Below are 17,973 nucleotides of genomic sequence, written 5' to 3'. Positions count from 1 at the left end.
CTTAATCTCTACAGTTCTCTAAATTGATTATTTGAAGTTTGTAAATTATTCTTAATATTCCTTATATGGAGGAATAAAGTGAGTTAAAGTTATGTGATTTAACAGTTTGTGTGAGAGCGGGTACTCTGAGCAGTCCTCCAAACAGAAAATTGTAGCCTTACACATTTCCTCTTTTTGTCAGAGCTGTGGCGTCAGAAGCAATGCGGTGTATCTTGGGTCTCCAAAAGTGAACCAACTCCTAATAACTTTAAATACAAACACTGAAAATAATAATGATTTAATAGCTTCTGGAGAAGGATATGTCAGAAGCAATTCTGTTTCTAAGAACAATTCTTCAGTCAATTTTGGATTGTATGTAACCGCTATTATACAGCTACATGCCAGGGTCAATTCATGTATGTTGTTTTAGATTTTCCATTTGTTTTTGGTTTATTTATTTTAACTTTGATGTAGTTTTTTAAATTGCCAAATGATGTGGTTTACATTTTTTGAGCTTTGGCATTAAGTACATTGTATGTTGTGTACTTCATTTTTGTCAATCAATATGGAAAATACATTGGCACAGAGGAGTCGGAGGAACAATAAATTCAGGAGTCTTGAATTGAAGGATTTGTGTATTAGCCCTGAGTTTTTGTACATAAATACATTTTTACTTTGACAGCTGTTTCTAGGACTGCTCATTGAGTTCCTGCTTTCACACAAAGGGTTATAAACTGACCCCATTGTGACCCCTAAGAAACATAATTTAACCAATTTTACAGCAGTACTTTATAGAGGTAACTATCAAGAAAAAGATGTGCAGCCCTAAGAACTGTTAAAAAATTTTTTTTTGAAAAGGGGGGGGGGGTCTATACTGCCAGTCCGAATTAGGCAGCAGAGTAACAGAACTTTCCCCAGTGCCCAAGGTACCATTAAATAATCATTCAACAAAATATAAATCCCATAACTCGTAATTCATAAAAAAATCCAAAGTTTATTCAATTAGCATAATGACAAATTAAAAGTTAGTACATACTGACCCAATATGACCCACCTTACACCTTTTGTACCCTCAGGTACTTAATCATAGGTGTTTATGCCAGTATCCCATTAATCACACAATTTAAAACCGGGATGGTCCCACCAAATTCTTCTTAAAACCAATCAATAAGGTTAAACCTCTTCATTTTGGCCATACTTTTCTGGGGTACTAGTACTACTCCCTATAACCTGTATAGACATTAATGGCTTCTTTAAAATTTCTATAGTAACATGTGGAAACCAAACCAGTTTTAATATTTTATATAAAACATGTTATAAATTAGTAAATGATACAATTAAAGTGGACCTGTCACCCAGACACAAAAAGCTGTATAATAAAAGTCCTTTTCAAATTAAACATGAAATCCAATTTCTATTTTTTATTAAAGCATTCATAGCTGTTGTAAGCTCATTTAAACATCTCCTCTGTTAATCAAATATTGTCTGCCACTCCTCTATGCCCTGGGCATAGAGGCGGGGCAGACAATTACTTTCACTTTCCATTCAGCACTTCCTAGATGTCACTGCTCTCCACACATTCCCCCGTTCTCTTTACCAATTAATTGTGAAGCCAGGGCATGGGGGATGGACAGCCGAACAAGATTCTGAGATGATGCAAGGCTTGCCTTAATAACAGTGTCCACAAAATTGGTGCTGCCTGCTTGCTATAATTTTGAAATCCCAGACTGAAGGAAGCAAGTTTCAAATAATTTATGTATGTAATTAAAGTTAATTTTGCTTGTCTAATGTGATAAAATAGGATTATAAAGATTATAAAGAGATTATATTATAAAATAAATCAATAGATTGCTATACATAAATGATTACACTTAGACTAAAACAACAATTACATATTTACAGTTACAAATTAAACAAGTCTACATTGTTGTTACCACCATAGCAATGGAATAGAGGTTAGCTTCATCATGGCTTCCCCTCTGGTCCACTATCCTCACATGTTGTCTTGTCCCAGGCTTCTCCAGCTCCCCAGCCGCCTCCTTCTTCCTCCCAGCTGCCCAGCCGCTTCCTTCTCCACCCCCCCTCATTTCCGTCCAGGTTTCTTTTATCCTGGGTTCTCACCTGCCCCCACAGCAGCCCTCCCAACTGACAAGATGCCGAGATAAACCCCCAACTTGCCTACATCCTGTTGAGCGAGTTTTCTCACATTCAGTAAATTTATTTATAGTCCCCACAGTAGACATAGGATTTAGTAGTCACAGGAAACCCTTTGTTATGATAATCTGGGGTTCATGTAAATTCCTTGGACAACTGCTTTCCAATATAATGTCAAAACCAAAATGGCAATTTCGTACACTTGGTAATTTTGTATATTTTTTGTCTATTAGTAGTTTATACAAAAGTGATATACTATGTTAAGGTGAAATTCTCCCATATCCATTCGAGTTCAGTGAGTAACCTGTTAAGGATTTATCTGTAGTTAAGGTAGTGCCTTATTTGCATATATCTCCATTTTTCCATAGTAGTCCAATGTGTTTTGTAAAATTGCAGGGTCCTTATTACCAGTTGGTAATGCATGGCGTAGCTGAAGTCATGGGATTCCAAAAGATGTTTATAATCCAATATCCAGTTTACTAGGGGAAAGCTTAGGTTGTGTCCCATTGGCATGAGTTGGGATGGGTATGGCGTAAGACCATATTTTTTATTCATAAAGTTTCAATTCAATGATATAGTATATATCTGTAAATTGGATTTTAGATCTGGGTGCTGTAAGGGTGACTTGCTCTATACAATATTAAAGAGGTTTTTCACCTTTGAGATAAATTTTATCTTGGTGTAGAGCAGGTCTGTCCAACTGGCGGCCCGCTTTATGTGGCCCTCCACATCAAAGTCTGCCTGCTTTGTCTGCTTACCATATGTAAAGTTTAAAAGGTATCACTACAGAGATTAACTGCCCCCTGCATAGTTTAAACCTCAAATTCACACTGTAATCCCCTTTATTGTTCACACATGTAATCACACCTGCATTGTTCACACTTGTGACACCTCTATTGTTTACTCCCCTAAAGCCCAGTACTGTTCACACATGAGACCCAGACTGAAACTGCCCCACATTGTTCACCTGTTCACAGTTTATTCAAAATGCTAATGCATACAGCACTGTGTCACTGTATGTAGTACATATTAGAGAGGTCCTGATTTTCCTGTCTACTGCTCTGCTCTGTCTTCCCTATGCTCCCTGTGTGTCATACTTTGCCTGCTCTTTGCACCCTGTGTTTGTCATACTCTGCCTGACCTATGATCCCTATGGAACATAACCTTATCGATGAGAAAAAGGAGAGCACTCTTAATACACAACATGTTTCGGGCCTTCAAAGCCCTTTCTCAAGTGTAAAACGAACACATACTCTTAGGTGACCTTTTAAACACACCCACTCCACCCACTAATCATTCAATTAGGATTCTGTGCAAAAAAGTTTTGTTCAGTTTAAAGTCCAAATGTGTCCATATTGAAACTTGATTCAAATTGTTTTTAAAAAGATACGTGGCATTTAAAAACCATGATTGATATATTGTATCAATGTGCAGCAAAATAATTTTTGTATTCCTCAGGAAATGTCCACTATACAAAACGTGTAAAACCTGTTAAATGCAAAACAAACAGAATACATATAGTAAAATCCAACTTCATAGTAAAACTAAAACATGTGTACCACATATTGCTTTAAGGACATAATTGTCCCTTTCATAGTAAGAACAAAAAACTAAACACTTGAGACGTAAAAATTGACAAGATTAGACCTATTATGACATTTTATTTTAATATAGTAGCCATGGGTTTTACCTTAATAGTAGAATAGTATATTCAATATTCAAACTTCGTTATCTGCGGAGCAAGAATTAAAAAGTTTGATCAATATTGATTTTGCCTCATCATATTTTTCTGCACGAGAAATAATTTTCTTTGCTCGCACAAATTACCCCTAGGAATTGCTTGTTTAACTTTTGGGCTGTGGAAGCTCTTTGTATGAAACAAATTATTTTTTTCAACACTTTTCCTATAGAGGTCAGTATTTAATGTGCCATTTATTACACTAATTTTTACATCCAGAAAATTAATTTCACAGTCAGAGCACTCGAATGTAAATTTAATTGTTTTATGACTGCTATTGGCTTCATTCACCATTCGTACGAGCAATTCCATAGGGCCATTCCACAAAAGTAAGATGTCATCCACAAATCTAAAGTAGGCAAAAATATGGTGACAGTAAGGCTCTTTTTCTAGAAAAAAACGTTTTTCAAGATGATTATACAAATAAATTCGCATAGGAGGATGCTACTGTTGCCCCCATAGACGTACCCTGGGTCTGCCAATAAAACATGTATTCAAAGGTGAAGTAATTCTTAGTTAACACCATATTTAGACAATCCAGAATAAAATTAATTTTCTGACGAGGCAGACTGGTGTCTAAAAGCACCTCCTCAATACACTCCATTCCCTCATTATAGGGGATGGATGTATAGAGGCTTTGAATATCGATCTCACATATGATTAATATTGGAAAGGCCTCAATATTTATCAGTTTACACAGCAAGTCTGTGGTATCTTTGAGACACACGTTGATTTTAAGCATTTGTTTTTGTAAGAAAGAATCTACAAACGTTGACAAGGGTTCCAGTACTGACCCTATACCAGAGATGATAGGTCGTCCTGGAGGATTATTAAGTGTCTTATGTACTTTAGGCAATAAATACAGCACTGGAACGCTTGGAAAGTCAGTAATCAAAAAATCTTTTTCAGTATCATTAATTATCCCATTAAGCCAGGCTTCATCAACCATTAGATCTATCTGTTTTTTAATGCTTAATGTGGGTTCACTATCAATTTTGGTATAGTGTCCAGGAGTATTTAACTGTCTAAGTGCTTCCATATTATATTGTTGTTTGTTGAGCACCACTATACTTCCTCCTTTATCCGCTTTTCGAATAATCAAATCATTATTGTTTTTTAAAGATTTCAGTGCTGCACGTTTGTTATAGGTTTAATTCTTCTGGTTAACCGTTTTATCAATGTCCCCATACTTTCTGTATTTCTGAAAAAACAATATGTTCAAAGGATTGAACAGCATCATTTTGTACATCTGGTATTATAGTACTAGGTTTTTTTTAAACTTACTATCAAGACCGACACTGCTATTATCAGGAAAACATATTTTTAGTTTCAATTTACGTACAAATTTAAAAAATTCTATTTCCCAATCTTCTGGGGATACTTTATAGGTGGGAACAAAACCCAACCCTTTATGCAATAGCCTTAGTTCATCAGGTGACAATTCATAGGAAGATAAATTGATGACCAAGTTATTTACCTTGGATTGTACCTGTTCCTCCTCGGATATCTGTCTCTGTTGATCAGAGCCCTGGGGTTTGTGCGTCTTATGGCGCTTACTGCGTCTCCTTCCTCTGTGCGTACGCCTAAAAAAGGCAAAGGCTGTAGTACGCCGCCGGAGGCTTCTTCCTCACTGCTTGTATATGCTGCTGGATTACCTCTCTCACGCCACAAGGTCCTGTAGCGTCGCTGGCCTGGCAGTCCGGTCCTCGGGGATCCCCCTTCGGAACGCTGCCTTGATCGTTCCTGGCGCCAGGTATAGACTCTCTCTCCTTTGCGTAGTCCTCCTCGTCTCTTTCAAACTTCGTGACTTTCTGCATGAGTATAGTTTGGCGGAGTTTGTCAAGCGGCTCATTGTGACATAACAGCCGCTCTGCTTCCTCTATGCTGATTTTCACAGTTAGTTCTGCTTTGTGTGGCAATGTGTGACTTTAGATCTGTAAGTTTACAGTGGGCTCTTTCAATCATCAACACCATTAGATCCAAACTGCACTTGTTTGTGATCTCGTGCCATCGTTGCATCAGTATCGGATCATCTGTGCATACATTCGGAGTAATATCTAGGCATAGGCCCCTAGGAATTTGTTTTGCTTTTACGTATCTTATCAATGTGCTTTGATGTAGAGAGAGAGGCTTACCCTTTATATTACTGCCCCCTGTACCAGCAAGCCCAGCAGCCATCCATCATACTGCCTCCCTGTGCCAGTAGCCATCCATTATACTGACCCCCCCCATACTTGTACCAGCAAGCTCAGCAGCCATCCATCATACAGCCCTTCAGCAGCCATCATATTGCAACCAATCTTTACCTGTGCCAGCAGCAGCCAAAAATAAATCTGATCACATCATATTGCCCCCAAGTATTTATGTACCTGTGCCAGTGCCCAGCAGCAACAGCAAACATGGCCCCCGGCCCAAATTTGTACCTGGCTGTGCCAGCAGGAAGCTTCACACTTTCACAGCAATAGAAAGAATGTCTTCAGTTCAGTGCAACTGTGCAAGGCTGAGAGCAGCAAATGCGAGCCACACCAAAGAGGCCGCCAGCTCTCTGCCTCTCTGCCACCCAACTGCATCAGTGACGTCATTGACGTGTGTACGCACGTCGCGCTAAACTGCCTCACCGCACAGAAGGAGCTATTACTTGCTGGCAAGAGGGAGAAGGTGAAGGAGGGGGGTTCACCCCAACTGAGTGACCATGATTACTGAAACAAATTATTAAATAAACACTTGAAAAAAAAGAAAAGAAAAAAAAAACCCATAAGTGTGCCCCTCAATGATTTTTAAAAGAAGAAAGAAACCTTGTCTGTGACTGCATATACTTCTCCAAACCTTTTGTACTTGACACACTTTCCTTAGTTATGTTTATCAAAATTAAATTGCTACTTGGTTCCTGTCTATCCAGTTGTTAAACTACATTGGTTATCCGCTTACCCTGGGGATTTGCAACAAAGTATCAATTGGGTGTTCAGACTGAAAGAGCTTCTTGTTAAAGGGATACTGTCATGGGAAAAAAAAAATTCAAAATGAATCAGTAAATAGTGCTGCGCCAGCAGAATTCTGCACTGAAATCCATTTCTCAAAAATGCAAACAGATTTTTTTATATTCAATTTTGAAATCTGACATGGGGCTAGACATATTGTCAATTTCCCAGCTGCCCCGAGTCATGTGACTTGTGCTCTGATAAACTTCAATCGCTCTGTACTGCTGTACTGCAAGTTGGAGTGATATCACCCCCCTCCCTTTTCCCCCCCAGCAGCCAAACAAAAGAACAATGGGAAGGTAATCAGATAGCAGCTCCCTAACACAAGATAACAGCTGCCTGGTAGATCTAAGAACAACACTCAATAGTAAAAACCCATGTCTCACTGAGACACATTCAGTTACATTGAGAAGGAAAAACAGCAGCCTGCCAGAAAGCATTTCTCTCCTAAAGTGCAGGCACAAGTCACATGATCAGGGGCAGCTGGGAAATTGACAAAATGTCTAGCCCCATGTCAGATTTCAAAATTGAATATAAAAAAAAATCTGTTTGCTCTTTTTTGTTCAGTGCAGAACTCTGGTGTAGCACTATTAACTGATGTGTTTTAAAAAAAAAAATGTTTTCCGATGACAGGATCCCTTTAAGCAATTAAATAACAACTGGATAGACAGGAACTAAGTAGCAATTTAATTGTGATAAACATAACTAAGGAAAGTGTGTATCAAGCACAAAAGGTTTGGAGAAGTATATACAGTCACAGACAAGGTTTCTTTCTTTCTTCTTTTAAAAATTTAGTTAAATTCTCCTTGAGTATCTGGAGAGTCTGGATATTTTAATATTTTTAGTTAACTCTTCTCTTCGTTAATAAAATTCGCCCCTCAATGATGGCGTCCTAGACAGCTGCCTACTCTGCCTACCCCTAGTTCCGGCCCTGGTCCCTGCAGTGAGCACCAACCATCTGTTTTTTTGGTGTGTTATTAATGGGGACATGGTCTTGCGGTAACATGGGTGTTGTTTAAATTGGGTGTGGTCTAAAAACAGGGAGTGGCTAACATTGGCTTCCATTATCGGCCCTCCACCATATAGATTAGAAAAATTCCTGCCCTCTGTACCATATAACTTGGACAGCACTGGTGTAGATAGTAATAATTCTGAGACAATTTGATATCTTTTATTTTTTTATTATTGAAGGTTTTTGAGTTATTTAGCTTTTTATTCAGCTTTTCAGTTTGCAACTTAACCAATCTGGTAACTAGGGTCCAAATTACCCTAGCAACCATGCATTGATTTGAATAAGAGACTGGAATTATGAATGGAAGAGGGCCTGAAGAGAAGGATCAGTAATAAAAAGTAACCATAACAATACATTTGTAGCTTTACAGAGCATTTGTTTTTTTTAGAAGGGAGTCAGCCACGACCATTTCAAAGCTGCAAAGAGTCAGAAGAAAAAGGCAAATGACTATAAAAAAGAAATAATGAGAACCAATTGAAAAGTTGCTTAGAATTGGCCGTTCAAGTTACCTTAAAGGGAATCTGTCGTCATTTAAAAAAAAATTTTTTTTTGCATTTTTATAAAAAAACACACATCCATAAACACTGTCTGGCAAATAAAATGTTAATCCACAAATCCATGCATAAGTTATTTTAGTTTGTATTTTGTCATGGGGGCTTCCATTTCTGCTCATTACACATTCATCCTGTGCTGCTCGAACAGCAGGCACAGCATTACCTGTGTGCTTGGAGGCAGCCACTCTGTAATGAAAAGCCAAGTCGCACTACAACATGAGAATCTAGCTGTACACTCCCCCTCCCCTCTCTGCCCATGCATGTGATGTTTGGAGGAGAGCGGTCACATGGTTTGCAGGGAAGCAATTACTTTCACTTTCCTACGTTCTGCTCTACAGCTGCACTAGCAGCCCCTCCTCCCACAGACACTATCAAAGCTCCTGCCATTCTGTAAGTTTGATCTCTGCATTCCTTTGGAGGGGGGTACTTTCTCTCCTTGTTGCCTTCCTTGTTTGTTTTACTGGTTACTAGATGTGGTAAAGGAGCTGTGAGTTCCCTCTGCTATCCACCTCACACAGACCTTGCTCCTTTCCTGCCTGCAATACTTCTTTTTACATTAACTACTTACTGCCTCCTTTCTCCTGAGCTATTTTAACCCTTCCTAGACTTCCTCCTAAGTTTTCCTGGTTTTCAAGTATGTCCTCCTTATTTTATCCTTTTTTTCCTATTCCCTGTCATCAGTCCTGGGAGTGTACTCCTGTGTTTCTGCCATTCATTTTTGTGTAAACAAATATAATATACTATCTATATAAAATATTTTTTTCCAGTTTTTCCAGTGCCCAAAATGAATTGTGTGTGTAGTATATATATTTATTTTTGAAACGTAAGTGGGGGCAGTGATCACAGGACTATCTTATTTCAGTCCTTCTGAAGTGGTGTCAGTGGGAGCTTATCTTGATACCTGCCTATTGTTCAATTGACAGGCTCAGCAGACAAGGCTCTATTTACATTACAGCAGCTTGTAGGAGGGAGGGGTAATGACATCACTCCAACTTGCAGTGCAGCAGTAAAGTGTGACTGAAGTTTATCAGAGCACAAGTCACATGACCTGAGGGCAGCTGGGAAATGTCAAAATGTCTAGCCCCATAGCAAATTTTAAAATTTTAAGAATTAAGTAGGTTTCCAATAGTGGTAATTAATGGCTTGTAATTAACCACATATGTATTCTGTGGGTCAGATGCTATAAGTACTCCCAGATATTTAATTTTGTTCATGTTTCTTTTAAAGGCAAAATTGTGGCACAGTTGTGTTTTCTGTTGAGAGAAACAATGGCATAGCTTCGGTTTTATCCATATTTATTTTTAATTTGATAATGTGAGCCAGATATCTTGAATTCTTGAAGCAAATTATAAGTAATAAATCATCTGCAAATGCTGACATTTTTATTCATGTTGACATATTGTTAAACCCTCTATGTCCGGGTTATTCCGGACTGCTACCAGCAAAGATTAGATACACAGAATGTGAAGTAGGGGGTAGAGTTGGCACTCCTGCCTAGTGCCATTTCCTATTTGAAATGTTTATGATACTCGCATGCAGTTGAACTGGGACTCGATTTACTGCTGTGCTTACGTTTAGCATCTCTGATGGCTTTCCGGATCGTACTGGTGCACATCTATGGACTGAAACGCTGCATGCGCCTGCAGATCTTGTTGGATCTCTGGTCATGGTCAAAACAGTCCTGCAGTTTGTCCTACGCCTCTCGCGTCCAGCACTGTACTGTGCACATCATCGGCTCATCGCTCTTCAGTTTTTGTTTGTACACCGGGAGCAACGGCACAGGGCCGTGGTTTGACAGACCCAGTTGTGACAGTGGTATGCATTTTTTTGTGCGGTGTAACCGTGGTCAAGTGCGTTAAAGCTGCAACTTGGGAATGGTTAAAGGACTCTACACATCTACAACAGTTTTTCAACTTTTGAAACACTCCACTCCTATACAATAGAAATGGATACTGTCTGTCATAAGAATAGGCTACCACATTCCATTCACAACTTTACCCCCACAAAGATTTCTAAATTCTGCCCTACAGAAACCCCACAAAACGTTAGGCTCTGATGAATCTTGCCAGGGATCTATGCACCAACAACTTTATTTCTATAGTCCAACATTCAGAGCTCTTCAGGGGTTTAACCACAATTTTCTTCTCGTGTTTCTCCTGCTAGGAGGGTATCCAGTGTTGCAGCTCTTTCATGCAGGGAATCCTGGCTGATAATTTACCATGAAAGAGTAGTCTTCAGGACTATCCCGTCATATATGTCAAAGTCTGTGTCTCAATTCCATATTAGTGCAAATAATCTCCTCTCCTTATGCCCATATCCCACAAATGTGAGAGAATGTCTCAAACTTGATGTGGTCAGAGCAGTCAGATATGTAGAAAGCACCAAGTAATTCAGGAGAGCAATAACCAAATTAAAAGATGCTCGACATCCAAACATACCATAGCCAGATGGCTAGTGGAAACTATCAATCTAGCCTATGACAGCTGGGGTCAAGCCAGACCTTTTGCAGTCTAAGCCTACTCCACCAGGGCCATGTATAGTACATTGAGTACAATGAGTGCATTGTGGGCCATGTATAATTCTGCTCCTATACAACTCGTGTGTCCGTTCTCCCTCTTCCTCACTTAAGGTGCACCTCCCACTGATATTCATTCCTTTACATGCTGGTCTCCACTCCAGACAATTAGCAGTCATTTATACACATCATTAATGGCATTTCAAGGTAGGGTGGATAGTATTAATCTTATTTTGCATAATCCTTATCAGAGAATTTGGAAAACATATCATGTATGCACATAATGGAGATTTTAACCATATTAAGTTTCAGGGCATTGAAAGTGTTAAGGGGAGGTGATCTACATAGAATGATTGATGAAAGAGAGGTATACTGGATTTTTACCCTCAAAACACGTTTCCCTTTGGGATAAAATAGTGATTGGGAGGTATCCTGTTTTCTCTGATAAGGATTACCAATGTGGAAAGCCTGTGGAACCAATTGCAGCCTCTCATCCTCCGGAGTAGTAAGACCCAACAAGTAGACTTTAATCCCATTTAAAATTCACAGCTCTTAAGAAATGGTAGAATTAGGAGCCTTTAACCAGGTTATGCCAAGGATAACCTGAAAAGCAGAAATTCTATAACATGAAACTGTTATCCCAAGAGGCGACATAACAATCTTGATATAGTTGTGGCCTATCTGTTGGCTGATAGGAGGGTTCCAAAAGGTCTCGCAGCACACGCTACCATAGCTATAGCTAGCAAGCTCGGTCAACCTGGAAAGCAGCAAGAAGCTTTATATCCTTCTTTCCCAAAAAGCAAGATTTGGGAAGACAATTTTGCAAGCCATTCATAAATATTATTAAATCTTTTAAGCAGCTTTCTCTGTCTCTCCCTCCTTTGCTTTGGTAGATGCCAAACATTGAATTGGCTGCCACAGTGACTTGAAAAATACAGAAATTTTACAAAGTTATAACCATTTCTATTTCCATATCACTCATCATGACCACATTCACCAACATCCTCTAATTCAGGTTTGGTTGTTACTTAAACTACTGAGGTTAGGGGGATGGTGACTTTTATATACTACATTTTTCATCTCTGGTTGCCTATAAGGGGCACAAGTGAGAACATTTTGGTGAATGCTGCCATTAAGAGTGAAACAGAAATTTACTGTAAGTTGGTAAAATTGCTCTATTTATATTACAAGACTTGTGTATTTAAAAAGCATACCCTCCCCAGTTGTAAAGTAGATAATATTCCATGAGTTACATGAAAAATAAAAAATGTCTGCTCTACTGCCCAGTGCCGATATATGGTCATGGACCTACTCATTGTCTTCCAAAATCCTTACATTTTACTATGGGGGTAAATTATTCCCTATATATAATAAAATAATGCAAGAAGAAGCACTCCGTTAATAAAACTGCTTACCAAGTTGCAAGTAAAGTATCAAGCATTAAAGGACATAGTATCAAACTCTTCAGGTCATGCAAAGGTTAATTTAGTAAAAAGAAATACAAGAACATCCCTCTTGCCTGAAATCTACTAAGATGTACAGTAACATACTTTTGGTTTTCTGAAAGGTTACAAAACTACTGTTATTTTCATTACTCCATTTTCTATTCAGGCTCTCTCCTGTCCATATTCCAGTCTCCTATTCAAATCAATGCATGGTTGCTGGGAAAATTTGAACCCGAGCAACCAGATTGCGGAATGAAAAGCTAAACTCAAAAAGCACAATTAAAAAATGACAAGCAATAGCAAATTGTCTCAGAATATCACTTTCGTTTTTATATTAAAAGTTATTTAAAGGTGTCCGTTTCTGACCACCAGGTAGTCAAGGAAGTTGTCAGGAGAAAGAAAGAAAGGCTACTCTGATATTCTTCTGCATGTGAAAAGAATTGGAAACCTTTATCAAATCATTCCTAAGCAGAAGAACATCAGAGCAGGTTCTTTCTTTACTTGGTGGTCAGACTGGCCAGAAACTGACCAGCAGATGGCACTGTTGTAACAAAATGCATATAAACAGTACATGTATCCCTTAATATCTTCAAACACAATTACAATTAAACCACACCTGCTGTTTTGGCCAATTGATTCTTGGGTGCATGTCCAGAAACCCGTTCACAAGGGTTCTCCACCATACATGTATTTTTCTTCAATAGACAGCACTCCAATTATAGTAAAACCGTCTTTATTGATTAAAGGACAGCAGCACAATGCAAGGTTTCGAGCAGCACTCCACTCTTTGTCAAGCATGAAACACTACACAACCACCTGACCTTAAATACCATGGATCACAGTGCCACCTGGTGTCACCACATATTTTAACAAGATATACATTTTTTTTTTACACAATTGTCACATGTATCTATTTGTTTCCATGGGTTAGTTATCTTCAAATGTATCCATATTATCATATCAGAAAGGAACTTATCTTGAATGTGTCCAGTACTATCCCCTTCTCAGCATTTGTCTTTTCATGCTTCTCTCTATGCAGGAGTTGGGAGTCTGGTTTTGAATTACAGTTAAAGGACATGTAAAGCCTACATTCTCCTACCATGTATACAAGTTGGGCATATCTTCCCCACCCAAGCTGCATCATTTGTACTGCATATACCCCATCCATTTGCCAGAGCCATCACATTTTCATAAAACAAATGGCAGCTTTCACCCGTTGGCCATTTTCCCTCTGACACATCATCAGTAACATCTGCAAAAAGGACATAAACTGTAAAGTTCATGCAATGCAGAATGCAGGTTTATACATGCACAACATATTTTGATTAAAAAATTCTACTTGCGTTGATCGCTGCAACAGTTATGCTGAGCTCAGGAGTGGTGGTTAGGAAAAAAAATAGGATCAGACAGCTAGAGTTTCAATGGGAACCAGCAAAGCTAATGCTTCATTTGCTGTTAGACTGGGTGTGTTTAGTAATCTGAGCTGAGAAGAACGAGCCATGCTCATTAGCCAACAGCCAAAGTAAATTCCTGAGAAAGGTGGCAGAGTAGGAGAAGGGAGTGATTAAGGTGATGCTGCAGCCTAAAGGTGGCCATAGATGCAAAGATCCGCTTGTTTGGCCATATCGCCAAACTAGCGGATCTTTCCCTGATATGCCATTAACAAACATCGCTATATCGGGGTAATCTGATTGTTCGGCCGTATGGCACGATGTGCCGTGGGCTCCGACGGGATCGGTCGGGTCAAAATCAAACCTGACCGATCGATCAAACGACCGATCTCCGCCGGACAAAAGATGTCACCACACACGATCCGAAAATCGTATGAATCCTCGATTCGTACGATAGGATCTGTGTGTCTATAGCCACCTTTAATGTTAACCTTTTAACAACCAGAGTGGCATGTATATAAAGATTACAAAGAGGCTGTTCACTGATTACATTTTGTGGGGGAGGGGGTAACATGACCTTTAAATGCAATATATTTTTTAGGGGGGCGTTTTTGCCTAGATGTATTAGGGCTCCCATTATTAAAATCCCCAGAAATCCTGTCTCTACATGCAAAATTTTTGCCAAAATCAGTTATTTGAGGTAGCTTTAATATATCTAAGATATATTGGATCTGTCAATGAAAATCTGACACCTAACTCCTGCAGGAAGACACAATGAATAGAAACAGATGCTGAGCGAGGGATAGTGACGATAAATGTAATTATTTCAGAAATGGTACAGATTTTTTTTGGATAGAATGTTTTGTATGATGAAGCTTATATTTTCACTATAGTTCCCCTTTAAATAAAAATACAGTGTCTGAAAAGTGTGTAACTGACTGTGCCTTCAACGTAACAGAAGCTGTTCCCATAGAATCTTTTCTATAGGTTTTTGCAATGTTCTAAGGATTATATAATGCATTGTGTTTTAAAAAAAAAAAATTAAAAGCATTTTTGGAAGATATTTGTTTCAGTAAAATAATGTATAGCGGTTTTGGTGTGCTGAATGCTATTTTATCTACTCTTAGGCTATGTCACCAGATGGGGAGGCCATTGTTACAGGAGCAGGTGATGAAACGCTGAGATTCTGGAATGTTTTTAGCAAAACACGCTCCACAAAGGTGAGTGTTGTGTTTTGAACAGAACTATTAACTTCAGTGCCATTCTTCCTAAATATAAAGCATATGCAATTTATATTTTTATGCAAGTTCATCATTTTGCCCAATAAGTTGCTGAAAAATTAGCCATTGTGTGACTGGTCAGCACAGTCAGTGTCTGAGATGCATTAAGGGATGTTCAGTGTAAAAATAAAGACTGGTTAATAGGCTGTGCAAAAAAAAATAGTTTTCAGTATAGTTAAACCAAAATGTAATCTGTAAAGGCTGGAATGACCAGATATCTAACATAATAGCCAGAACATACAGCTCTCTTATTGGTTACCAGTCAGTAATCAGTCAGTGACTTTGGGGGGGTAGCATATCGATCATAACTGTTTGCTTTTGAATCCAACTCTTAGGGCAGGACTCCACTGACGATTCCGGCACGCTGCGCAAAAACGCAAGTATCACGTCGGATGCAACGGAAATAAGGTAAATAATGCTATTGTCGGATTGTGTCGCTTTGTTGACACGACTGTCTGATGCAGACACAGCTGCAGCGTCTGCATCCGACAAGTCGTGTCGCATTGTTGATGCGACACGATCCAACAATAGAATTACTTACCTTATTTCCGTTGCATCCGACGGGAGGCCTATGTTCTTGCGCAGCGTTAAATGATTGCACCTCCCACATCTGTAGTGTAGTGAGGGGAAAAATAAGTATAGGTTGGTGTGCGGCAGGTAAATTTAACCAAAATAAAGAACCAAAGCCAGCAGTCATAAAGTACCCCTTATACATATGTACCACCTTCTGAAAATTAGGGTATATAAAAAAAAAGACTAAAACATAGAACTTTTATTAATTATCCAAATAAAAAGAATTCCCAAAAGCCTCTTAAAAATAGCATCAAAATCAATGAATTATAGGACGTTTACGTACCATAGCTAAATAACCTCAGCATCCCTCTGTACTTACCTATAGATTTATGTTTTTGCAGGGCAATAAACTCTGTGGTAGCCGTAGGAAATTAACACTAGGGCCTCAGCATAGAAACTCTATATTCTGACTGCTGCCTATCTGAGTCAAAGGATGCTTGTATATCATATCTAAAATACCTGTGTCCTGATGTTCCTCACAGGGATTTGTAAGAAGACTTAGCCACTGTATTAGAAGTCTTGTACCACGTATTCTCCGTGAAATAGCTGCCCGGTAACCCTTTTTAAATTGATTCCTGATCGTGCATCTATAAACTCAGTAAATCTAACAAGCCTTATGCCTGCTTCACTCACATTATGGAGCTTTGTTACAGTTTGGCACGTAAAGAAACTCTCCTTTTAAAACTGTTAAGCCCACTCAGGAGAGTACCATCCAATCGTAGTGGCTGCTTGAATGAAGTAAACAGACGGCACTTCTGCCAAAGCACCTTTTACTTGTTTGGAAATGTGGAAATATCCAAATGCATTGCATTTTGGCAATTTACTGTGTGTGGCTCATTGGATGTAACAGAGCATTGATATTTGATAAGACCAGTATGACTGCTAACCTAAGTCAAACATTTACCCAAGTTAGCATTTCTGCTTGATTGTTCAACATTTTGTAAGTGTTCCAGGATCCTGTTTTTTTTTTTTTTTAGCATAAAAAGCGCTTTGGCATAAGTGCTGTCCGGGTACTTCATGATGTCATCTATGATCCTGATTCAAGCAGCCACTATGATTGGATGGCACTCTCCTGATTGTGCATACCAATTTTTGGGGCAACTAATCTCCCCGAACTGCCTTGCCGTCTGCAATTTGCATTCTGCCTCACGAGGAAACTTCGGGCGACATTGGAAAGCAATCCGACTGCCATCCTGCTGGCGATTTACATTCTAGCCGACGGGAAGGCAGTTTGGGGAAAAGGAGTGGGAGGTTGGCCCGAACCCGCCTGACCCACAGGTCCCTTGGGTATCGGGCCGGCCCTCACATCACTAAATTATGTCCCATGTTACTGACTAACAGAGATGTAAAGCAGGAAATTGGGTTCTGGATTTTTTGTTCGATATCCTTACTCCAACCTTTATAGAACAAGATAAAACAATAATACAACAGTATCCCTCATAGAATCAACTTTAAGCCCATTGGACAGTTGAAGCAGGGTCTTGATACGATTCAAACAGAGATTAAAGTATTAACGAATAGTCATAATTTCAAGGAGAATAAAGGGACCCTGTAACTGGAAAATATATATATTTTTTCAAATCACATCAGTGAATAGTGCTGAGCACACTTTTTTTATATTTAATTTTGAAATCTGACATTTGGCTAGACAAATTTTCAGTTTCCCAAGTGCTCCAGTCATGTGGCATCTGATAACCACCAGTCATTCTTTACTGCTGCACTAAAAGCTGGATTGATATCACCCACCTCCCAACCCCCACACCAGAACTCCATCAGCAGAACTGTGGGAAGGTAACCAGATAACTCCCTGGTAGATAGAAGAACAGCACTCGGTAGTAAAAATCCATGTCCCACTGCGACTCCATTTACATTGAGTAGGAGAAACAATAGCCTGTCATAAAGTAATTCCATAGTGCAGCACTGGCTATTTCTGAAAGCACGTGACCAGGCAAAATGAGATGCTGCCTACACACCAAAAAAATACTCGTTGGGTTAGGAATGACATTTTACATAGAAGAGTGAATTATTTGCAGTGTAATAAGAAATAAAAACACCATAAAAATGACAGATCAATGTATGACAATCATGAACCGAAAAAGTATACATGGTAAAGTATATTTTTGGTGCAGCCATCTTTATGCAATCACACCAAATAGGCTTCTAACCAAAATTACCCAGGGCATAGGCAATTACTTGATGTTTTTAATATTGAAATATAATGTATTATTGAACAGCACCATTCATTCAGCTGTGTACATATAGTTACCAAAATCAGCAGATCTTAGTATATTCAGTAAGTTTGTGCATTGTATGAAAATACCTTGCAAAATGTAATTACTTTTATACCACTACCC

General features: G+C 38.9%; 1 protein-coding gene across 4 annotated transcripts in view; it reads left to right on the top strand.

The window, feature by feature from the left end:
• The window catches only part of fzr1.L (fizzy/cell division cycle 20 related 1 L homeolog), a 132,290-nt gene that overhangs the window by 110,144 nt on the left and 4,173 nt on the right, over nucleotides 1–17,973 (top strand). For all 4 annotated transcript variants that reach the window (XM_041564116.1, XM_041564138.1, XM_041564174.1 and 1 more), the window contains 1 exon segment: nucleotides 14,894–14,986. In XM_041564116.1, coding sequence (XP_041420050.1) covers nucleotides 14,894–14,986 — 93 coding nt within the window.

Source organism: Xenopus laevis, chromosome 1L (assembly GCF_017654675.1).
Source record: "Xenopus laevis strain J_2021 chromosome 1L, Xenopus_laevis_v10.1, whole genome shotgun sequence".
Lineage (NCBI taxonomy): Eukaryota > Metazoa > Chordata > Amphibia > Anura > Pipidae > Xenopus > Xenopus laevis.
The sequence above is the reverse complement of the archived record's forward strand: the minus strand, read 5'-3'. Positions and strand labels throughout refer to the sequence as shown.